We start from the raw sequence: 25448 nt of genomic DNA on the forward strand, positions 1-25448 counted from the left end.
GAAAATGCTTGTAAATACGCACTACACTACTGGCAAAATCCATCATGGGAGCAAAGGATCAGTCGAAATTAGCAAGAATAACTTTTTCACTTCTAACTCAGAGTAACACGGTTTATCAGAGAAGTGATGACTTCCATTAATTTCTGCAAACAATGAGAACAAACACTCCTCATTTAGGTTAAGTGGACGCTAATGACAGCTCCATTACAGACATTAAACATTCATCTCAGGGTGAAAAAGGCAGAAAATTATTTTTCCCCCTTCATTTGTTGACTGGGACTCTTAGTAGAAGATCTTAATACGGCAGATGATTCATGAACTTATCTCTGGACATTTATGTATTTTTGTTAAAATTTGAAAAAAGACACTCTTATTTAGCTGATTTAGCAGGAGACAATACAGCCTATTCACCTTTACTTTTTTTTAACAAAATCATCCTCAACCATTGAGTGCCCTCACTGGGTGCTCTTTCTTTAACAGTCTTTAACATTTTATCTAAACATCAGTTAAGTGCAGATAATCTGAATCACCACTAGTGCAAGACACACCTGCACCCTACTCCAAAAGGACTAGCAGGGCTACAAGTACCTTTACAACAACGTCACTGGGAGCATGACAGTCTATCAAAGATCAGTAACCTTGAGGCCACCGTACCCTCCTCCCAACTTAACCTCCATTCCACACATCTGCTCTTATATTTTTATGCTTTTACATTAGCAGGCTGATACTGATCTTTATAATTAAAAACTGCTGCATGCCTTTTAGTAGACTTCCAGTCTCTGTGTTATATGATAGTCAACGGCTGTCCTGGAATCAGTTAACACACTTACATTGTGATGGATTGACACCCTCTTACTTTTCTGAGCTTTTAACTATGCATTCTTCTAATAGATGATCAGATGCTTCTGGATGTTCCAAGAAGCAGAATAAAGCACAGAAGAGACCAGGCCTTTGCTGTAGTTACAGTTAAACTTTAAAGTTTAAATTAAGACCTCACCCAAAACTCAACGCTTTTGCTTTGTTTCTTGTTTGTTTTATGTTTTTTTTGCTGCATATTTCTGCTCTGTTTTATCCATTTTAGTTGTACAGCACTTTAGTTAAACCTTGTTTTGTTTTTAAATGTACTTGTAATGTAAAAAATTGACTTGACTTTAGAAAATGGTCAGCACAAACAAACTCTCAAAGCACGTTAACTTGTTACTTTATCTGGTAATCCTGCTTTCATCTTGCAAGCCTTACAAACACTCAGCAAATCTGTTGACTTATCAAATACATAATGGAGTCCGGTAATTTAAGGGAGCTAAATGCCATAGTTAGACACATAAAGCACTGGTAATAGTGCATAAGGAATTGAGCCAGTGTCTTGTTTCTGTTCTTATGGCCTCGCCGCTCAGGCCAGAGGGATAAATGAAATGAGGGGTGAGGTAATAAAGAGCAAAGCGCTCAGAGGGAGCGCAGAAAAAAAGATTTGAGGCTGCCTGATCATAAGAACGGAAGGAGTCTGGTTATACTGGAGGAAGGAGGCCAAGGAGTTCAAGAAAGGCTTATCAAAATGAGGAGCTGTAATATAGTTGGTGAGTCAGAGGTGTAGAAGAGGTGCAGGAAAGGAGAAAAGGAAAAAATGGAAGCCAAACAGGTAGAAAATGTGACAGGAAAGACAGAGAGGGGAGGGGCAGCGGGGAGGGCAATTTAAGAGGTAAAGCGGACGGGGGAAGTATCAGAAAGAGGAAATAAAATAAGAAGCAGAAAGAGTACAGAATGTGTGCGAGGCAGAGAAGGATGGGGGACGGGCTCTCCTGCCCGTTCCTTCATAGCAGGGAGGGCAGCAAAATAAATCAATAGTAGATAGCCAGAGAAAAGGAAGTGATGCATTAGCAGGAGAAAAGGCCAATGTCTGTTCGACTGCAATAGGAGAACACTGGTGTGCGCGCACATGTGTACTGGCCACCTGATACCTTTCAATCTGAGTGCTCTCTTTCTCTCCTCCTCGCCTTTCTGAGCTGCCATATTCAAATCCTCTCCCCTCGTTTAGGTTTAGGACAGTTTTGTGAAATACATGAACAGCTGCTCTGATTTTATTTTTTATTTTTGCTTAGATAAATAAAGATTAAATGTAAAAACTACAAAATTTATTATTGTATTTGCTCTCAGCAAAAACTGAAATAGATTAATTTAAAAAAAAAAATCACTCCCTCTCTAACAGTTGTGAGACACTTAAACAACCTAATTCAACCTAAAATAATTAAAAATATTTACACCTGTGGTTTTGCAATCATTGGACCACCCGGTTCTTCATTGTGCTAAATTAGAAATATCTATTAATCATTATTGGAGTCTCAGCTTCCACCTGAATCGTGCGTCTGTAGAACACACTGCAGAACCGCTATGATGATTTCCTCTTAATATAGAAATAATATAAAAAGTACACACAGAGAACAGCTGCTTCCTGGTGTGAGGTCATACCAATGTGCCGTAGTGATGTTTACATGATGTACACCCCTAAATTTCCATACACGCGCTTCATCTCAACCTGACATCTTGGTCATATAGCTGAGGAACATATTGCAGCAGAATTCACACAATTTCTGCTGGGAAAAAAAGGAAAATAACAGAAATATTTTGGTGTAACAAATTAAAATGCTCACTAGAAAAAGAGAAAATAAGATCACAAACCTAATTAAAAAGTTCCAGTTCACGAGATATTGGATTTCAATGCTAATTTTCAATTAGGAGTTTCTATATAACCTTAAAAGTTACTCATTTTTGACTGAAGCTGTGGTCTCTCATCCATCCGTCCATCGGCTTATCTAAGTGAGAATCACAGAGTTTATCCCAGCTGTCATTGGGCAAGACATCAGTACACTCTGTTCAGGTCACCACTCCATCACACGAGTAACACAGAGAGACAGTCACACTCAAATTCACACCTAATCACCTGTTAACCTGACAAGTGTGCTTTTACACTGTGGGAGGAAGCCGGAGTACCTGGAGAGAAGCCTCAAAGCACAACAAGGACATGCAAACTCCACACAGAAAGGCCCCTGTAGTGATGACCGATTAATTGTATCATCTTCGCCACCAAACAATGTATATGCTCAATAAAACACTGCAAAAGGCAGCCTGAGTTGCAATGAATAAGAAAAGTCAATTTATGCATGGACCATGCATTCACGCAGACACGCTGGTGAGCATTAGGCTACTATGCTCACAGAAAAATCTGCTTTTTTGCAAATATATCCTCATTCCAATGCTTAAAAGTGTTATCACGCATTAATTTTTCTGACATCACATAGGTCTAGCAGTTTATTTAATTAGATAGATAGATGTCTCAACAACAAAATCTATGTGATGCTCTAAATAATTCTAAATAATTAAAGAGAGAAAAATGACAAATGTTAGAACATCCCAACATACAAAGTTTTAAAATGACCTGTTTCTGAATGAAGGCGCAAACAAAGCCAATTAAAGCAGTCCTACGACTCTGTTTTTTTGTGTTTGCATGTGTGATAGTGTACAGATTGAGAAAGACAGATGCGCGAAGCGCACTCAGCATGCCGCTTTAGCTCGATGCCAAATGTCGTAAGAGTGAAGGAGTTAGAGCCGTGGAGCTACACAGAGCAAATCTGAGTGAGAAGGAAAGATGGCTTCAGTAAGTTCTAAGAGCCAACATAATTAGAGGTATTGCTGTTCTGGACCATAGCCATGCAGAGAGTGGAGAGAAAGCGGGATGAGGAGAATGACAGAGACGAGAGCGTGGTCAGCAAAAGAGTGAATCATCAAAGTTTACATTAGAGAGCTACGAGAGAGAGAGAGGGATAAAGTGCCCTCGCACACAATTTGTACGTGTGTGTGCATTTGTGTGCGAGAGAGAACTGAGGAATGGCTGTTAATCGTGACATGTGTTACACCTTATCTGGATCTGACATGACATGACACTCATCAGTCGTCCCCTCTTATCACTCAATTACCTTGCTGTGCTCTGATCTGCAGATTTGCCTCTTTGAGCTTTTCTTCTCCCCAGATAAAAGGTCTTAAACTCGCCTAAAAATTTAATCCCAGACAGGTTTGCATTGTGCTGACAGACAGCCGTTTACACAGATAAGTGAAATATTGTATTGTAAGTATATTAATTATTGTAAGTATTGTACGGTGGGTAAGAAATGCTGCAACCCTGCATGTTGGGTTACAACAACAATCGGTGTCCATAACAACATATTTTCCCTGGTATTCCCTTAACTAGAAATCACTTTGTTCATATCATTTTATTACGGCCTATCGCAGACACCTATATGCAATTACTGTAATAACCGGGCAATATCAAGACAGAGATTTTTCTCTGAAATATTTATCTCAGCTTTGACGTGCATCAGCAAGCTCAGGCAATTATGTACATTACCCTGTTACACTACTCCTTAAGACACACACACACACACACACACACAGCCTTTATCTGCTGATGAAAAATATGCTTGAGGGCAGCTACTAAATGGGCCATGATGTGAGGCTGATTTCTCAATGTATAGGATGTTTAAGAGAGGGTTGTGAGAAGAAAAAATATTAACTTTAAGACTAAAAAAACTGCTCTGTTTTGGTTTAGTATGTGCTCATGTGTGAATGCCAATCAAGTCCTCTCAGACTGTGTGGTGGGTGTTTTCCTTCCCCTCCAAAGAAAATAAGGAGCAACATAGCAAAACTAAAACTATTAAAGTCATATTTCAGTACATGGTGTACAGTAGAGCATCTGACACAGACAGATATTTCTGATCATCCCCTTCCTGGACATTGTAAAGAAATGATGCTAAGCCTTGCCAAAATATGATGTCCCAAATACGACAGAGACAGTATTAACAGGAAATGAATACCCTTTTTGTTTAGTGTGTTTGTGTGTAAAGGGGGATGGCGACACACACATACAGACACTAGGGTCTCTCAAGCACATGCCCAAAAAGCAGTTTTAGGGTCCTCCATGAACTCAAGGCATGTAGACCACATATCTGCTACAACATAGGCTGGATGTGCCCCTGAACGCAACATAATGCTTCACAGATGCTCTACGTTCATTTGATCCGTATAAATTAAGCTGTTTAGTATTTGCATGAGGCTTTTTTGACAGTGTGCGAAGAGATATTCAGCTCTGGATCAAATGCAAATTATGAGTCAGTATCTGCAGAGCAGCCAGATAGCAGGGAAGGACAGCCTCCGGCTAAACTTGTTGATGTCACGCCTTCCCCTCATTAGAAATCTCCTCATTCAAATTCACACACTGGTGTTCCTGTAAACACAACGTGCTTATTGTATTGGACCAAACACGCCGTTCTTTTCCTTTTGTGCTGTCATACTGGCGATCTACAGGTGCTTTGGGGGGTGGGCATGGGGGGCGGGAAGACCGAGGGGACGTGAGAGGCGTTTGCCGTGCGCTTTTCCAGCAACAGGAACGCAGCCTGTAGCACAGCAGTAGCAGCTTTCCCGTCATGGTCTCATTCATTATACCCGCAACCTGGTGTTAACGCCGCTGAAGGCTCTTAACTCACCCCGAGTCTGCTCTGGACCCTCCGCAAATACTCTTCCATGTCGGCCTGCGTCGCTACGGCGCTGTTGCAGATCTCTCCATAGACCAAGTTTCGGCAATAAGGCAGCTGATGTGGGCTTGTGTTTTTTCTCCCCCCTCTCTCCTCGCTTCCGAGTCCCCCGCTGCGCTCGCACTGCAGCACTCGCTGCTGCCGCGAGAGACGTCGGTCCTCCCCTTCTCAACGGGGCGAACCCACAACACCGAGCAGTGGGTGTGACGGTAGGAAGAGAAGATCCGACGGAGGCGCGCTCGGTGATTCAGCCGCGCACCCTGCGGTGGTAGGAGGCCCCCTCCCCGCCCTTCGTCCTTCTCCCCCGCTCAACCCCTCCTCCCCGTGCACATTAACACATCCCTATCCTATCCCATACAGCCTCAGATGAGACCATACTGAATTTAGTGAGTGATGAGTGCAGCCTAGCGCTCCAGCTTTACGTTACAGCACGCTGCTGGTTTGGCTCTATTCTTAATTTGAGGATATTCACACTTGTGGTGCACAGGGGAGGAAAAATGCCGCAATATGATAACAACCACAGCCAAAGAGCACCGCAGTACCTTTCTGGTACGGGCGTGCTTTCACAGGAAGCACTTTAATTAACCTGAAAGATGTCCCTGTGAGGAACAGTAACACACACACACATAGGAAGTCAGCCAATCCTGAAACTTTAATATTTAAAAGAGGTCGTTTATCATTGGTTCATTGTGCCACTGGGTTTAACTCTTTAACCCCCCCGCCCATTTGGTTTCTGATAAGTCGACTACACTCAGATTAATTATAAAGTAAAAGTAATAAAGGGTCACGTCAATTAACATGAAGCTTTGGCTTCATTTGCCAGTTCGTGAAAAACAACTGAAAACTCATGCTATACTGTACCAATGCCAAATCTTGTTTGTGATAAGAGTAACGAAAATGGAATGATAACCAAATAAATCAGCATGGACTGTGGTTATTTTCTTATAACAGGCCATTAAAGGACAAAAAGCAAACTGGCTGGTGTATCACTACATTAGAGACAATCCCCCATATAATGCACAAATGTTTGTGTGTGTGTGTGTGTGTGTGTGTGTGTGTGTGTGTGTGTGTGTGTGTGTGTGTGTGTGTGTGTGTGTGTGAAAGAGAGAGAGAGAGAGAGAGAGTGTGTGTGTCTTTTTCACATGGCTTTTAGCTCAAATACCACATTTATTGGAATCCATGGTTGCCTAACTGTATTAATGTAGCAGGCACTATGAGCACTACTGTGAGCATCTTGCTTCTCCATTTGTGGTGAAAGCAGTAATACTCTGCTCTAAATGCGAGCTCTGTTAGAGCACTGTCCCTGCAGAAAGCCAAGAGGGCTCTTACAATATTCAGACCAGATCTAATCAGTTCAAAATAAAAGTTATTGTTTCCTGAGAAACAAAAAGTGATAGACAGTTTGTTAATGACTATCTCTATCTATCTATCTATCTATCTATCTATCTATCTATCTATCTATCTATCTATCTATCTATCTCTCTCTCTCTCTCTCTCTCTCTCTATATATATATATATATATATATATATATAAATATATATATATATATATATATATTTATATATATATTTTTCAAACAATATGGGAAGGGTTACTTCCCTTCAAGGCTTTTCTACATGAAGTCACTCAAAATTAGTAAGACACTCTAACAAGGTGGATATGTGAAATACAATGAAGGGTAAGGTGCAAAAGGTCACCAAAAGCCTTAAATATCGAGTTTCCCCTGTTGCTATATTGTCAGTGGAAATAGATTTTCTTTATATATTTTTTTACATTTGCATATACATAACGTTACCCCCTTCATTGTGAACAAGCTGTAATGGTAGATTTAGTGTGTTCCTGTGTCTGGGAATGTCCAAGGAATTACAGTAACTTTCACAATAACAGAGAAGCGTGAGCAGGCACAGACTACACCTGAGCAATATATTGTCACTGTCCTGCTCTAGCCTGTAACTACTATCTGTATTTGCAGGAACATTTTAGAATATTCCTTCAAAGAATGCCTAACGACTGCCAGAAATTCTTTTGCAGGTTTTCTATATCAACAGCAAAGAGGATACATTTGCATATGCTCATCATAACACAGGTTCATTCCAGGTTTATTCACTTGTTTATTTATGATGTGCAAAGTAATTAAATCCATCCTGAAAACAAGGTGACCCCATGGAATCAAAACCAGTTTGCTGCTGCAATGTTTGGGCCCCTTCAATGAAATGAATTTAAAGATTATGATTTTGTTTTGTTAAAATTGTCTCATTTTTCTACACTTTATATCTCAATTTCATAATAAGAGCGTCACAAACACTGAACACTGAAAAAAGCATTACTGCAAGTCCTGATTTGGATTTCTGCAACATTTCCAGTGTAACATTATGACAGACAGCACCACTTGATGCTGGCTCATACTCAAAAAGATGCTGCAAATTCGGTATTTAGTTTGTAGACTCTACAAAGTGAAAGCACGCATATGTTTGGGGAAAGTAAATGACCGATTACAAAGCTTTTAGACTAAAACGTTTGCTTTTAATTGCTGTGACAGTTTTTATCCTGTCGCTGTGTGGTCGAAGTTTCACGACGAGATTTCGGGGAAGAATTCTGGTTCTTTGCACCTAATCAGTTTCTGTGAAACGGGAACTCAAGACAGTTTTACCTGAGGTGACTGAAAGATTCTTGAAGGCCAACAGGAAGGCAACAGGCGGACCATCCTAGCTGTGATCCATTAATGCTCCCCTGGCTCGCTCTTTTATGGGCAAATTGTAAGATCTGTCGTATTTTGCCACTAAATAATTCCCCATCACGCAAGTGAGCCTTACAGCGTCTGCACTAAAGTCCTAAACCGGCTTAATTTTCCATTGAAAACAATAGGCCGCGCTAATTGATTTTAATGGCTCTCTCCGCGACGATGCGCCCCTTATGACTTGGAGAGAGGTCTTTAAGATTATTATTATTAGTATAATTGCCATTACCCCCACACTTTCCCTTTGCGAATGGGAGACAGAGAAAGAATATCTTTGCCCTTAAGCTGAACAAATAATTATTAGAGACTGGAAACAAACAGACGACCGTCATTCACACGCGCGCCCACTTGCGCGCACGCACGAACACACACATGTCTCTCCACCTTAGAGGGGACCCCCTCCTGGCGACCCTCATTCCCTCCGCCGCCCTCTTCGTGCAGCGTGCCGCTTGTAATTTATGCAAAATTAATTGATACATCTTTTATAATTGATGTGCTGTAAACTTAATGAGTAATTTATGTAATTAGTCAATTAAGGATAATTCCAGCATATGTTCCATATGCCCAGAAGGTGTGCTTTACAACTAGTTATTTGTCCAGGAGTTGGGTGCAAGCGAACGCTGCCGTAGACTACCTAATTAATTTTGTTATGCAGATCAGCTACGGTGTCTATTTAACGGCCCCCTTTGTGAAAACAGATTTAATATTGATCTTTCCCGGGCGTTTTAAGAGGATGCTTTTACCCGCCCTGGCCTCGGAGGGCCTCGGTGTTTCAAATCTCATTTTTCAGGCGCAGGGAAAATAGTTATTCGGAGAAAACAAAAAAACACAAGCGCAGCATCAACTGTCTTTTAAAATGTTCCCTCCTCGTCAAGCAAAGTGGCACTAAAAAGTCATTTTCTTTGCAATTACATAATGTCTTTAAAATATGCTCTCCGTTGACACGGTTGACCTTTTGAGTGGGCTTGAAGGACCGGGACATAACGGGAGTGATACACCGGCTAATTAATTGACACAGTTTTGAATATTCATACCTAATACAGCGAGCTTGCCCTTAATTACATTGTTGGACTTCTCTCTTAGGAGGCTAAATCACGGAAGGCTTAATTATTGTAATGTATTCGAGGGCCCACCGGGGCACCGCGGAAGACAGGAGCCGTCAAGGACCCAGTCATGACACCTGGCCAGAGGAGAAAAAACTACGAGGAGGGAGGGGGGCTTTTTGCGGTTCTCCGCTGAACAGAATTCAGAGCAGGGGATGAAGTTTGTTTACATCCTTGTAGGATTCACCAGAGAGTGTTTGAACAGACAGACAGCCGCCGGACTCCCCTCTCAGCAATTAATCAACAACAGCGCCTCTCTCTCTCTCTCTCTCTCTCTCTCTCTCTCTCTCAGTGTGTTTTTGTGTGTTTCTGTGCGAACGAGCTGGTGTAATTGAGAGCAGAAGAGAAGCGCACTGATGATTGTGCGCAAAGGAAGACATGATTTATTGTTGGCAAAGTCTGAAAGTGCAATCGAGCAAATTTAACAAAGATGCTGTATTTATATATTCTATTCTTTACTATTTGTTTCCTCGACTCGAATGGGGGAGATTTCAACGCAAATCCACGCTCTCCGTCACAGTTCTTTCACCGCAGACACACAGATGACAAGGCAGTCTTTATATGTGAAGCAACTGAACACTTTAATACTATAACATTACATGACTTCTGGTGCTGTTTAAAAAATTGCAGGAGAGGTCAAAGGTCAAGTTTATTCGCAGAGAAAATGCCACAAAACCTTTGGTGATTTTGTTGTCTTGCTCCAAGACATTTCAGGAGATTCGCCACTTTAAACGAAGATTAGATGTTAAAATCGGTCCAAAAGTGTCAATTTTGTCCTCGTGTACTTTACGTGGGAGTCTTTGATTGGTAAACAGCAAATTAGACGCAAAGGCATGTGCTGAACGCACATCCTCTCATGTTTATCCCCCCCCCCCCCCTACACACACACACACACACACACACACACACACACACACACACACACACACACACACAGCCCTCTGCTCTCTCATGACGTGTCCCCTGAGTGTCTGGATAATAGATAATAGAGCTGGCGACCTGCGGGGGTCTTACAAAAACGGCGCTCATTGAGTGTGAGCGTCGCACAAGAGGAGAGGAGCCACATCACACACAGACAGCAAAGCAAACCGGCCTCTCATATCATCATTCAGCCGCCGTGGAAACAAGAGCAACTCGGAGGACTTCTCAACTTTTACGCACGGAAATTTGACATTTACGCACGATTTCAAAAGCATAATTTGACGAAGACACGGACAAAACCAACTTATTTACGGACGTGAGAGACTCTCGAGGATCTTACCTGAGCGGCGGGCCTTTGGGTTTCACTATTAATCGATAAAGCAGGTAATATAATCTGATGGCTCAAAGCTTTGGAGCAGATCAGTCAGATGGAGACTGATATGAAGACTGGCAAGTGAACTCGTAAAACAAAAACAAAAAAACGTTAAAAAAAAACTTTAAAAGCATTTTTGTTCAAGAATTTAAACTTCAAGAAAAGAGTAACCAGCTATGCCTCGTCCAGGGAAAAACTCTTACAGCGACCAGAAGCCTCCGTACTCCTACATATCACTCACAGCGATGGCTATTCAGAACTCAGCTGAAAAGATGCTGCCTCTGAGTGACATTTATAAGTTCATCATGGATCGCTTTCCATATTATCGAGAGAATACCCAGAGATGGCAGAATTCCCTGCGACACAACCTCTCATTTAACGACTGCTTCATCAAGATACCCCGTCGGCCTGATCAGCCGGGGAAAGGCAGCTTCTGGGCTCTTCATCCGGACTGCGGTGACATGTTTGAGAACGGCAGCTTCCTGAGGAGACGGAAGCGCTTCAAGGTGCTGCGTGCCGAGCATATGACCTGCAAGAGTTCCCCCATGATGCACTATTTCCACCATCACCACCATCACCCTGGCAGCAAGTTGGGCACTGCATCCAGCCACCACGACCACTCAGCCGCCCCTCCAAACGTGGGTCGCCTTCCTCACTTTCAGGGTTACGGGGGCATCACTTGCGCACAGCCCGGTGGGTTTAAACACCCATTTGCCATAGAGAACATTATAGGAAGGGACTACAAGGGTGTGATGGCCAGTGGGCTTCCCCTTACCTCGGTTATGCACCATCTGGGTTACCCGGTGCCCCCCCAGCTCAGCAGCATGGTCAATTCTATGTGGCCGCACGTCGGCATGCTCTCAGAGTCTATGGGTGGCGTATCCGTGCCAGCATCATCCGAGTACGCACCATTCAGCGTGTCAGCCAAGGGCCTGTACCACAACGCCAACGGGCAAACCCTGCCAGCCGTTCCAGTGCCAATAAAACCCACCCCGTCCCTGGGCCCCGTGCCGGGTTTGACGGGTCTGCAGTCCGGCCCGGCCCAGATCTGCTCACCGTCCTCACTGATGGAGAAAAGTGATCTGCTAGAGGGAAAAGGGAACCCTCTACACCCGGCCCTCCTGCTGTCCTAACCGGGTAAATTGCAGGCTATTTTTGAAAGAAAAGAAAAAAAATAAAGCGAGAAAGACATTGAGATTACCCGAAATAAGACTTATCAGAGACGACAAATAGATTACGTGCAGCTGTAAGAGCGTTGTAAAATTAAGTTTAACATTGTGCTGTGTAATGGATTTTTCATTAGACTCATGTTGATTGAAATCATGATTTATTTGCACAATTTGTGAGGGCATTTACCACATACTGTAATGTGGCACTGATAAATACAATCAGACTGGTAGAGATGCTAATCCCAAAGAAAGCTTTGATTTAGGAGACAAACAGTCCGAAATGATTTCAAATGCAAATCAACTGCTCTGTTTTTTGATTTTTGCTGTTATTCTACTTATTTTACTTCAATCATTGGCAGGCCTACCGGCTAAAGACAAGTAGACCTTCGTAATTTTTAATTAGGCCTGTTGCACTTTTTTGTGTATTCTCTAGCAGTGCATTAAAAATGTTATGCTTGTATTATAACACTATTTATCTGAAGATATTTATAAAGAACTTAAAACCAAATCCTTCGTGTTGTAGTTATTTAAATAACTGTTTACATTTGCACATCCTTTCAGGGACGACTGTGTTTGAAAAGCTGAGGAAAAAAATTCCAATAGACTCGGACATTCTTTTACATCAGTGGAAACAGACATTCAGGTCCCGACTTTTATCTATCAATTCCTCAGATGTGTAAATAAAGAAATACGTCTCTACCCTTATTAAATATTTTGATACTCTACAACAAGAAGTAATAACAAAAAGATCACTTCACATGCCACCTGTAGTTCTGTTTAATGCATAATAAATGGTCAGAATAATGAATTTATATTCCAGCTGTTTTTCTTTAAAAACATTATTTTCAATTATTGATTACAACTGATTACAGAAATAATATTAAATATATATTTGGCTCTAACTATGAGATATGGAGTACGAACTGTGAGAGTTAATATTTTTCACTGAACCAACATACGATGACATAAAAGTAATTTTTTACTTTTCTTCACTCTGGAGTCATCCAAGGAAGATCTAAACCCTCTTTGAACATCCAGTTCAAAAACAGAGCTGAATATCATATTACATGGTGTAACTGTTATATTTTAAGAGGATAATTTTAAGAATACTTATTATTCTATTTAAGAACAAAGATAGCAAAAAAAAAATATCTTGCTATCACCTTCCATAATTCATACTTAAGTGCACGCAATTGTCCACATTTGAGCATGTGTACATGTGCTGATGCACGCTGTGTTCAAGTGTGTGTATGATCTTCCAAAAGATGGATATGAGCAGCCAACATTTTGGACAGCAGCTCCACAACTTCAAAAGCAGGATCAAGTTTGCTCTTTTGTTTGTTCTGTTTAAGTCAAGCTTTGAAGCTTCTCCTCAACGGCAGCACAAAGCCCCAGGTTCAGCCCACTAAAAATGACTTATATTTAACCTCCTATCCCCTGTTTAGCATCCCAAAGGCTCTCACAGCCGACACTATTGTCACACCAGCCTCTGAACAAATAATTGAGATGCACCAGTGGAGGAGAGGCGTGGGAGTAAAAAATTAAAACCTATTCGGGTGTCATTGCTAACGAGCAGAATCTCCCTAATAGTGATGACCCTTATCTTTTCCTTTCTCATTCAATCCTTTTTATTTATTGTTATTTTATCACCATCATTTTGTTGTGTTATGCCTGACTTTTATTTATTTTATTTTATTTCTTTAGCATTTCTCTTTAGTTTTTTCTATCATGCCACCTCCTCTTTACTTTCTGTTCCATCTACACACACACATACACACTTTCTCTGCAGGGTGTCTGTAATTTCTAGTTAAAGGGAACTGAGATTTCTACAGCACACCCAAACTGTCTGTGTGAAAAGTGTGCCTGTGCCTGTAGGTGTGTGTGTATGTGTGTGGGTGTGTGGGTGTGTGTATGTGTGTTGCTTTAATTCCCTGATCAGCAGGCCTCAATGTCTTTAATAGTCCTCACTGCATTAGTGCATAATTAAATGCCACTAATTAAGACACAATAAGAGGAGTAATAATGCAGCCATTACTACCCTCCATGATCCTCTGTCTTCACAACACCGGAGTTGGATGCCTCTGGAATCATAATATCACATGAGCTCCCCTAATGTGCACATGTGTTTATGTGGAGGGGTAATAGGTGGTATTTTTGCTGTTCGGTCTTATAAGTAGGAACTGTGCTGGTTGTGTCAAAGCATTTAAAAGAATATGTTAAATGATTTTCAGCCTCAAGAGCAGGTAGTAAAATAGAGAAACAAAATGCTTTGGATGTCAGCTGAGTATGTATACCGGTTATAATTTAGATTACAAACAAAAATCTGTTCTGGCTGTGTGTTTTTGTTTTATATGGTAATAAAAAAACATATTTTTGATAGACTTTCTTAGTTTTCTCAAAAGAAGCAAGTGCACTGCAAATATCTCTCCACTCTGCTGTGATGGTTTAGCAGATATAAATTTGAACCTGATGCTTAATGTCAATAAACTGCAGAGTAATTTCATTAAATAAATTTTAAAAATTAATATGGTTTACCTCTTTCTCCAAAATGAAAATGTAATAACCACTGAGTCTCCTGTTTCCCGAGAGCATTAAAGAAATTTGTCTGCTGTGTGCAAATCCACTTACTTCAATTGGAAAAACATAAACTAATTATAAAAGCATAGAAAAATTGTAATTAACGACTCTTCTGCAAATAAAACTACATATGGAAGAGCTGAAACCTGGAGCTTTTTTCTCTTTAGACACTTAAATCAGCACAGGTGCACACTCCAGTGTAACACAGCCATTCCCAAAAGCTGAGGCATAAATAAAAGGCATAAAAGGCAATTAAAGAAGGAAAACAACTTATAAATATGTCCTAAAACACTGATCACTTACGACAAAGACCATATTCATACCCTGTATATTTTTATTATTTTTTTTGGAATTTGATTTAATTTGAACAACACAGTACGACGCTACATGAATTAATTTTAGCACTGATAAAAACATACCTGGAATTAATATGGGCCAACTCTTAACTCGGGACAAATGGTTCGACGTGTGAAATGTGAGTGTAAAAGAATAAAATGAGTCCTGTGAATGAATAAAACATTTAGGTCAGAGGTGGTTCACAGTCAACCCTCTGAAACATAACGTTGCGATCTTGAATAGAAGATGATGCATTAGTGGTAATTACCCGCACTTGATAGGGGCCAGGGTGACAAATTCTACATGCATTTTTCCTAATGATCAGTGAGGACAGGCCATCATGATGAGCAGCTTAATTCATCTGATCTGATGTGCTATTTCTTACTCATGCACACTGGCACACGCGCAAACCTTAAATATTATTCTTTGTTCCAGACAGCAGTCTTTTATTCAATATATCAGAACATCAGATGATTTAGAAATTTGCTCCAATTTCTTTAAACCTATAATTGTCATACAAGGATTCATTGTTCATCCACAGCTTGACTGACCATTAAAAACATCAGCAGAGCCATTCTAACTATAGATGGAGGTATGAAAATACATTACAGCAAACTCCTTGTTAAAAAGGTCTTTTTAATCACAGAGATAGGAAATCACATAAATGTCATGAAGATGTTATTATTAAATGTTAAAATTCAGTGATTTGTTTCGGAGTTTGCAGAAATGGGCTTCAATGATGGGGAAAAAATTGTCTCAAGCCTGCTACGTTTTCTTACTACACTTTTACCTGACGGTAAATGGAAACAAGAAAGAAAGAAAGAACGAAAGAAAGGCTATGAGAGATGTACACTGAACTTGTCAGTGGTAATATTATGACTTCTGATGCAATCTGAAGAGAGCTGTATCTGAAAATTAATCAGCTGCTCCTGGCATTCCCTAAAACCCGACTGAAAACCATTGGCAACCGAGCCTTTCCAGCTATCGTTCCCAAACTGTGGAATGATCTCTCTGCCCATGTTAGGATGGCCTCCTCATTGCCTCTTTTTTAAGACATGCTGGTAAACTCATCTTTATTCTTTGGCTTTTAACTCAAAGTGAGGTTGGTGTGCTCTCACTTTCTATTTATTATCAATACTGTTGTTGTTGCTGATTTGTTGTGTGGTGTTTTGTGCCTTCTATAACACTTTGTCCAATTTGTGTGTGCTTTGTAAATAAATTGGTAATGGTAAAATATATGGATTACATATATTCTGTATATGCCACTGAAAGATAGGGGTACAACAATGGGAATGTACAAGGAGTCTTTGGAGGCATTTATTGCACTACTAACATACGCATACAGATCAATCTGGCTGCACAGAGCACTCACACTCACACACACTTGCAATCTTCACAAGAAAGAATACAAAGTGAAGTTTTAACTCTTTCATTACAGAAAAGATTAAATACTGTTACAAAAGAGAAGGAAAAGACTTTCACCTGAAACAAACTCATTGCGTGGCATCTCATCGTATCTCTTATTTCCTCCCCGAAACTGATTTCTGATTTGTGTTGTGAGAGTGAACACATAGGCTTTGTCACAGGAGAGAAGATTATCAAATATCATGATCACCAAGGTTCAACTGGTCGTCATACCAGCTTATCCAATTCAGGGTCGGGAGGGAGGCTGGAGCATATTCCAACTGCTGTAGGGTGAGACATGTTCGTCAGCATATAGACACTACATGAAATAATATTCAACACTTGCAAGAAAGGAAACATACCAGTGATAAGAAAAATGAGATTTCCACACAGAGTAATACATTTGTGAACACATCATACCGTTTATTAAAATATATTCAAATTAAATATACTGAAGTAAAGTAAATTGCAAAGGAGTTCCTTATGGATGACTAAATGAAGTTATTAATTTCATAATTACACTGAAGCTGCTAAACTTGTCTTTTGCATTAACAAATATAAAATTTGGATTCATAAAAAAGTAGATCTGATCTGTCAGCATCTAACAACCCAGAGAGCTCTTCTTAAAGCACGAGAAATTATGTCAGGTGTAATTGATCATGCTTAATTTGATTCAGTCTTAATTGATTGATTCATAATTCTTGTAATTAACTTAACTGTGAGTAAACTGTGAGTGAATCAATAGGGGCCATGAATAAAACCATAATTAAAGCTTTATAATTTTCTATTTGAGAAATTTTATTTTATTTTTTAATGTCACTTTCTCTTGTATGACAACAAGATTATATAATTTACTATTCAGTCTTTTTATGTATTACTTTAATAGAATGAGCAAACGATCTGTTCTCTGAAGTAGTTTTTTGTTAAGTTTACTACATTGACTGTACTGTATAGTTGTGGTCCGTGTGATAACTCAGTATAACAGTGTATGTGATTCACTGCAATCAGGCAGCTGGCATACGGATTTTTTCTGCTCTTATCTTAATCAAACGATCGGCTTGCCATATTCATTGCTGTGGTATTTAATAGGGGGACAAGGGGACAGTCATCTGGCACGTGTCGACAGGAGTCAGCGTGAACCAATGAAAAGACCATCTGAGGGGAATTAGCATACTGGCATCAGGCCTGGAGACAGAGAGAAGCTGTCAGGGGAAATAGTCCTAACGACAGGTCACTCTGGACCGCTGCACATTACTATAACTCTTGTCCTTTCTCTGTAATGTATTGCATTCCCTCTCCAACTTGTCTCTTTTACTGTCTCTCTTTTTTTTCCATCGTCACTACTCTGCACCAGAGTCCTCCATCATTCTTCTTTGTCATTCTATTATGTTGGGTGTGATGTACCCAAAGAGAATCTTTGGGTTTTTTTCTTTTATCAAAAACAGTTTCTACGTCATCCCCCAGCCATATCTCCATCATTCAGCCTCTACAACCCACCACTCCTCTTTCTCCTTAATAATTACCCGATGATTCACTGATCCAGGGTCAAATTTAATCCACCCCCGTGGTTGAAGTGTATTGTCTCTGTTCTGTCGTCAGAGCAAGGTCATCTGACGCAGCTCATATCATCATCATCAATCTGCCAACTTTCTTTATTGGCCCAAATTATTACAGCTTATTAGCCATTATTACCCTTAATTATCAATTCAAAATAGGTCAGTGGTTCACCTTCTCTGGCCTGCTTCCCATTGTTTCTCCTCTCTGACTTCCCCGCTTCTTCACTTTCTCTAAAGAGTTCGGACAAAGAAGTTCTGTGGCCAAAAGAACTTCAGCAGTTTGTCAGAGGTTAAGTGCTTTGTAAGAAAATGAGTGCTCGTATGGGCCCATTTGAATCGCCAGTAATAGAGATTAAAGTGAAATGGAAATGAACAAGTGTGTCATCAGCTCTCTCCCTGCTGAGTTTGTACTTGAAATTTTCAATCTCATTACACAATGTCAAAACATGATGACTGGTAGTGTTTCAGTGAAAACCCTATAACAAAGGTTTGAATTAATACAACTGCCAGGACTCGATTATTAGTTTATTGGTGCAAGAATAAGCAAAGATGTAATTTGATGGTTTCTCATAGAGTTCCTTTAAAATTTAAAGAAATAAAATATGATACAAATATTACAGAGATTTTGCCTTTTTTGTGTTGTGACTAATGTCATATGTCTTTTCTGTATGTCCCTAAACAATTTCTTTTTGTATTTTGTATATGTATCGATTAATACATCCATTTAATTACAAAAGTGTAATCGAAAAAAAACTTTCTTTGTTTCACTTCATATTGGAAAGTTCTCCTCTTTGTAACACATGTTATTCATTGTTAGGTACACAGCTTTACAATATAAGGCAAAATTACTGAATCATTACAACTCAGTTCAGCTGCAAAGACATTAAATTGATTTATTCTTTAAAAAAATGGAAAAAGACTTGCTTTGAAGAACTGGTAGAACAAACATGTCTGATTGATCTTTGATCACCAGGCACCAGAAGTCTTTTCTGCCGCATTGAGCAACTGAACTGAATCAGCAAGACTATAACCATTTTTCTTACTGAGCATGTTCCAAAGAATCAGCTTCCATGAAACACAGTCGAAGTTTCTATTGTTCCTTTCTTGTGAAGAAGGAAGGCAACAAAGGTCACTTTTAGCCCTGGGCAGGTGGTTAGCAGGGTTAAGTTACAGCCTCCAGAAGGGGAAGAAATACACTGCATCAATAATAACAATAATGATGTGCAAGAACACAGAATGATTTTTAATACATTGGCTCTTTTCTTTTTATCCATTTTTAGGCTGGTTTGTAAGACAAATGATAAGAACCTGTTTGTCCCTACAGCAGTCATTATCAACCAACAGCCACTAGTCACTTAGCTATTCTGTAGCTATAATAAAAGGAATAAAACTGGGTTTTTTTCATGATGTATTGAACTATATGTGGAATGCTTTTAGACAACATTAAAGTGTAGCTTTCTTGCGTAGCATAAAGTGAATTTTAAACTGATTGCAAATAACTTTAATGAGAGATTGTTGAATAAAAGAGTAATTCACTTAGTTTAAGCTTAGCTGATATTTATTTGTCACATTTTTTTCTTTATTTGAAAGTCTGGTAACACATTAAGCATGGATGGACAAACAAGAGACATCGTGGTGTCTGAGACAATTAACGTCTGCAAATCACAAAAATGAAAGGTGCATATAGGATAAGACCTTTAAAGCATTATGGTTGATTAGTTAACATAATATTCCACACACTGAATTAACAAAATGAAGCCTACAAAATATAAATGATTGAATTATCATTTTAAAATGTTAGGCTCCAGAACAAAAAAGGTTTTTACACTAATGCACTCAACAGCGATGGTGCATTTGGCAACAATGTGCCGTTCTCTCGTTAACATTAATTGGAGCTGTGGCAGCAGTTAAAGGCAAGGTCCTCCTCTGACTCCTAATCATTTAACTCTCCATTACAGAGAGCACTCTGGGTTTTTATTGCTGTAATAAAGTTGATCTTCACTACCACAAAAAGCCTCCTGACCCCTGGGTGACGTGGAGACCCCAGACTCACTGTATTCATCATCTTGATATTGAATTGAATTGAACTGAATCTTTATTTTGAACATCTTTGTCACAGGCTCTGTTTATAGAGGCAGCCACACAGGGTCGGACAATGTTTGTTACTGTAATCTTTACCCAGAACAATAATATACAATATACATGTTTTGCGTATGTGCTTGTCTATATGGACAAATCTGACTACCATTTAGTTTTCCAGTTGTTTTATAGATGTTATAATAATAATGAGGCTATACAAAAATATTAACTATAAGTCATGCATTTACCAAAGAGAGGTTTGAGGTACTAAAAATATATTTAATCCATGTATGCCCTCTTGTGGTCAGATAATTAACTGCACAAAAGCCTGTATGTTCATATATATTTTTTAATTATTATTATTATTTTATTAAATAGGATCGATGTAGTTTAACATGGTTCCAGTGGTGACATGAAATTGAATTGCTACTTAAAGCTGTAGCTAATTTCCAGGTCTTACATTCACAATACAATTTTTTTTTTCAATTGTATAAAATCACAAAACCCTACAGATAGAAAACTACAATAAGTGCACATTAACTAGGAAAAAGATAAAGAAATATAATATTAAGGGAAAATTAATTAAGATATGGCTCCTAAAATTCTCAAACTTAAATTTATTTATGGGGCACATTAAAAAGAAAAAGGTGGACTGGAAAACAAACAAACAAACAAAAAAGGTTATAGATAAAAAATAAATATATATACAGTTTAGTGGGTGCTAAAGAGACAGTCATGGCCTAAAAGGTAAAAAAAAATGCAAAAAAAAAAAGGGAAAGAAAGAAAGAAAGAAAGAAAGAAAGAAAGAAAAAAAAAGGATGTCTGCACAATTATGAAATTTGCATAATTGAGCTCATAGTTGCTTTTACTGTGAAAGATTTAATACCTGTAATTAATCTGAGTTTAGTTGGAGGTTTGTCCCATAGATGAGTAGACTTTATGGAGAATGCTGCTGATTGTTCAAATTTAGATCTCCAATGTGCTATTTTAGAGTTGAAACTCACCACGTTCCTCATGACTCGTGTTACTGTCTTGTCTCCGGGCAGAATTACGAGCCAGGAAACAATATAATCTAGATTAATGCTTGGTAATGGAAATCTGGTGCTTGTTATCTGGAATGGGAGAAAAATTTAATTACAATCTCGATGTTAACCATCGGGCAGAAAGTGACAAAAGCACATGGACAAGACAAAGTGTGTTAGTCAATGAAAATCTGGTTTTTGGTTTCATTGTGTAAGAATGTGATACTAAAAATGTAGGAAGCAGGTCATTTAAATCCTGGAAATGTCTGAATAGAATCAAATGAGGAATGAATTCATCTTGAGCTGATTTGGCATGTAGCATTAAAATTCAGATCGGAACACAATGGTATCATCATCCATATTTATATAGTTAAGTTTCACCTTCATGACAACACATAGAGACTGAAGCCTGTCTAGACTTTAGGTCAGTTGTGTGTCTGCATTACCAGCTGTTTAAAGGTCAGAGGACCTTTGAGGTGGTGGCTCCTGTCTTTGAACTGCTTTGAACAAGAGGGCAGCTCTCTGTGAAAAGTCGATTATGCTTACGTCATTATGATCAAAATAGCACGTTTCAGTGATCAATCATGTGTTTTAATCACATGAACATCATTCTCTTCAGCACTTTATGACTAATACATTATGTTTTGGGACATCTTTTAATAAATATTCCGAGTGCTCAAGATGTCTTACATGTTTACATGCAGTTATCGGATGTATTTAATGTCATCCATTTGAGGCAGAGGCAGAGATACGTGGTCTCAGCATTCTGTCAGTGGGCTGGTTTGGATTTTTGTTTTTTTGTTTTTTTGGAAAATCACAAAAAGACTTCCAAGCTGACCTTTACAAAACTTAATCCACGAGTGGACAAGTGGAGCATGAGCAAATTAAGAATCCATTAAAATTTGTAGCAAATCTGGATCGATTTAAAACCACAAAGACAGGGCAGGAGCATTTTCTGTATATTTTAAATTTGCACTTCACATGTTTGCTTGTAGGTTCATGTGTAATTTAGAGCAGGGTGTGTCTTTGTTGACTGTAACCATTCTTCTTTTATTGTTTAAAACATGGACATTAGAGTAATGATGTAATTTGTCTCAACTCGATGCCAAGCTGACATCGCACCATTCCAGCACAACTAAACACATCACTCTGATTTGCCACCCACCCAGAAACACTCATCACTCTGTGTTTGTTACGTGTACTCTTGTGTATGTCTGCTTAGGAAATGTTGCTTAATCCAGGCGGAGGCGTCAGATCAGTCAGACAGAGCCTCACCCTTACCTTTAAAACCTCACTGACACATGTGTCACACACACAGGCAGGTCTCTCTCTGGACAAAGACACATCACAACCCCAAAGGTAAGAAGAAAAAAATTATTTCACCATTTGGCAAAACTGTTTTATTTCTGAAAAGTGTGCTATTCTGTTCCAAGATTTCTATATTGGATTAAATAATACTTTACTCTTGTCACCAAAGGTGGGGAAAGGGAACTACATTCAAATCCTTAAATCAACATTAAACAGCCATGTGGGTCCTTGAGAAGATCAGGGAGAGCATGGAGAGCCTTCCTCAGGAGTTGAGTCGTTACATTGGAAAGAATGAGGAGGATACACTTTTCCCTTCAAAGGCTAGCCTCTCAAGGAATCTGCACAACAATGTCCTAACCCCAGACATGATCCCAGAGTTCTGTCTGCCTCCACGGCTTCGCAGGCAAAGCCCACTGCTAGAAGCTGAGGAAAAGCCACTGTTTGTATTCGGTCAGAACCAGATTCCTAAGAGTAGGCAGATTTCAGATACGCATGTAAAGACAAAGGATGTGAAGACAAAAAATGGTGACACATCAATGGCCTGGAAAGCTACAAAGAAGCCTTTGCCATTCTCTGCAGAGAGCTACGGCCTGGGTGGAATTTATGAGAGCCCCAACACTCGGAGGAAAGAGTCTTTGTTCCACTCAAAACGCCCTGTTTACCTGCTTGATAGAAATATGCCTACTGCAGCACCAAGACTGGCAAAAGAGACTAATCTTCCCAAGAAAACTTTATCTGGATTCCTTCCGGTGTTTTTATGCAAGAGTATGTCTGAGACAGAAAGCGAGACACCTTCTTCCAGTGACTCCTCTCCCCTCAGTTCACCTTATTGTGTCAAATCCTCCCTTTATGTCTCATCAAGCAGTGGCCGCCTTAAAGGTACAGTATCTTGCCCTTCATTAATTGACAGTAAGACGGGCAGGAGGAAGTGGAAGAGAGGGGATTTAACAGCCTCACTCAGCAGCCCATCAAGCTTAGAGGAAAACTCAGCCAACCTAACTCCACCAGCCCTCCTCCCGATGGATGCTCTGCAGTGCCAGGAAAGACTTCAGCGGGAGCATGTCCTCCCATTGCAGGGCCATGGCAGAGTGCGCCTTTCCGCTGAGCACACCAAATTCTCCGACAGGTCGTCGTCATCCTTATCCACAGTCCGAGTATGTGTGGTGTCTGTGGAAGGCCTGTGGAGTGATACTGACCGACAGACACTGAACTGTGCAGTGAGTCTGTGTCTGACTCCCGGGAAGCTGCAACAGCAGGAGAGTGCCACCATCAGGAACTGCCGGAGCCCAGTTTTCAATGAAGATTTCTACTTCACAGAGCTGAGTCAGAAAGATCTAATGGAAATGCAGCTTAGGTTGAAAGTAGTGCATAAAGCTGCAGCTGGAACTCTGAGAAGGGGGAAAGTGATGGGAGTGATCACCAAACCTCTGTCTCAGCTGCTTATTTGAAATAAACAGGCAGAAAAATAGTTTTTTGTATCACAGTATGAAAACTGCATGTGTTGTATATTACATGTGATAAAATTATGATGTCTTAAAACTATTAAAATGTTGATCTCCTCCATACCTGCTTCATGCCCTGGAGGACGGGGCTGTGGCCCCCCCACGCCCTCTAGCAGATCATTACATGAAGGAACCTTTTAAAAACACGCGTTCATGCGTTCATGCTCACAGGTGTACACACGGGTGCTCACACACACAAACGACACCCTTTTTGGCTCCTACCTCAAAGCACACTGTGCGCTGTCGATCCAACGTGCAGTGCAATAATGTTTAATATTTAGTATTTACTGTTATATTCCCATATATCATCGTGATGTTGTTTATTCTATTGCTCTCGTTTTCTTCTGCTTGTTTTCTTTTTTAATTCTCAACAGGTGAAATTAAAAAACAAAAACAAAAAAAACAGTAACATGTAATATTTAGTATCTACTGTCTATCACAACGTTTCCCAACCAGAAGCCGTGGGTGGATAAAACCATCCGCGACGCTCTGAGATCCCGCACCGCTGCCTACAACACGGGACTCACAACGGGGGACATGGACCCGTACAAAGCCGCGTCATATAACGTGCGGAGGGCGGTGAAAGAGGCGAAGCAGCGCTACGGGAGGAAACTAGAGTCACAACTCCAACAGAGTGACTCTAGGAGCCTGTGGCGGGGACTAAGGACAATAACGGACTATAAAGCACCAACAACCGGTATGACGAACACGGCCGTGACTCTGGCAGACGAGCTGAACACTTTCTATGCTCGCTTCGAGGCTGCAGCTAAGGTCTCCAACAATGCTAGTGTTAGCGGCGCTAACGGCTGCAGACAGGAAGATACTGCCAGCACCGGAAACGTGCTCGTCCTCTCCGAGCATGAAGTAAGGAGAGCCTTCAAAAGAGTGAACACCAGGAAAGCAGCAGGACCAGACGGCATCCCAGGTCGTATCCTAAGAGACTGCGCATACCAGCTAGCTCCTGTGTTCACTGAGATATTCAACATCTCTCTATCTCAGTCGGTGATCCCCACATGCTTCAAAGAGTCCATCATTGTTCCTGTCCCGAAGAAACCCCACCCTGCTTCTCTCAATGACTATCGCCCTGTAGCCCTCACCTCAGTAGTGATGAAGTGCTTTGAACGCCTGGTCAGAGACTTCATCATTTCTTCACTACCAGACACACTGGACCCACTACAGTTCGCTTACCGTCCAAATCGTTCCACAGACGATGCCATCTCTCATCTCCTCCACACATCACTCACTCACTTGGACACTAGAAGGGGGAATTATGTTAAAATGCTCTTCATAGACTACAGCTCTGCATTTAATACCATAATTCCCTCCACACTCACCACCAAGCTGGAGCATCTGGGACTCAGCTCATCTATGTGTCAGTGGATCTCCAACTTCCTAACTGGCAGACCACAGGCAGTAAGGATGGGCGGACATGTCTCAGCCTCCACCACTCTCAGCACTGGCGCCCCCCAGGGGTGTGTTCTGAGCCCCCTGCTGTACTCTTTGTACACATATGACTGTGTGGCCACTACCAGCTCCACCACCATCATCAAGTTTGCTGACGACACCGTCGTGGTGGGCCTGATCTCTGATAACAACGAGACGGCCTACCTGAAGGAGATTAGGAATCTGGAGAACTGGTGCCAGAGGAACAACCTCCTTCTAAACGTCAGTAAGACAAAGGAGCTGATAGTGGACTTCAGCACTAAGCAGGAGAGGAACTACCAGACCCCTGTCATCAAAGAGTGCCCAGTGGAGAGAGTGGACAGCTTCAAATACCTCGG

The 25448-nt window shown here is 40.4% G+C and overlaps 3 protein-coding genes across 7 annotated transcripts in view; 2 read left to right on the forward strand and 1 right to left on the reverse strand.

Moving 5' to 3' along the window:
* LOC146562621 (uncharacterized) overlaps window positions 1-5777 on the reverse strand; it is a 38367-nt gene extending 32590 nt beyond the window's left edge. For all 5 annotated transcript variants that reach the window (XM_085294532.1, XM_085294534.1, XM_085294533.1 and 2 more), the window contains exon 1: window positions 5532-5777. In XM_085294532.1, coding sequence (XP_085150658.1) covers window positions 5532-5570 — 39 coding nt within the window. In that variant the 5' untranslated portion in view covers window positions 5571-5777. The remainder of the gene's footprint in view (window positions 1-5531) is intronic.
* A 4705-nt stretch (window positions 5778-10482) lies between these two features.
* On the forward strand, window positions 10483-12346 carry foxb2 (forkhead box B2). Its single transcript, XM_085293139.1, has one exon. The coding sequence runs from the start codon at window positions 10891-10893 to the stop codon at window positions 11845-11847; it is 957 nt and encodes a 318-aa protein (XP_085149265.1). The 5' UTR covers window positions 10483-10890; the 3' UTR covers window positions 11848-12346.
* Window positions 12347-22178: 9832 nt separating this feature from the next.
* LOC146562623 (C2 calcium-dependent domain-containing protein 4C) lies at window positions 22179-23634 on the forward strand. Its single transcript, XM_085293140.1, is given in 2 exon segments — window positions 22179-22216; window positions 22335-23634. A coding segment is annotated over 1 exon segment (1251 nt). The 5' UTR covers window positions 22179-22216; window positions 22335-22383.
* Window positions 23635-25448: the final 1814 nt, after the last annotated feature.

This window comes from Mchenga conophoros, linkage group LG12 (assembly GCF_057382185.1).
Source record: "Mchenga conophoros isolate Kocher_MC1m ecotype Shallow Benthic linkage group LG12, M_conophoros_male_GT1.1, whole genome shotgun sequence".
Classification (NCBI taxonomy): Eukaryota; Metazoa; Chordata; class Actinopteri; order Cichliformes; family Cichlidae; genus Mchenga; species Mchenga conophoros.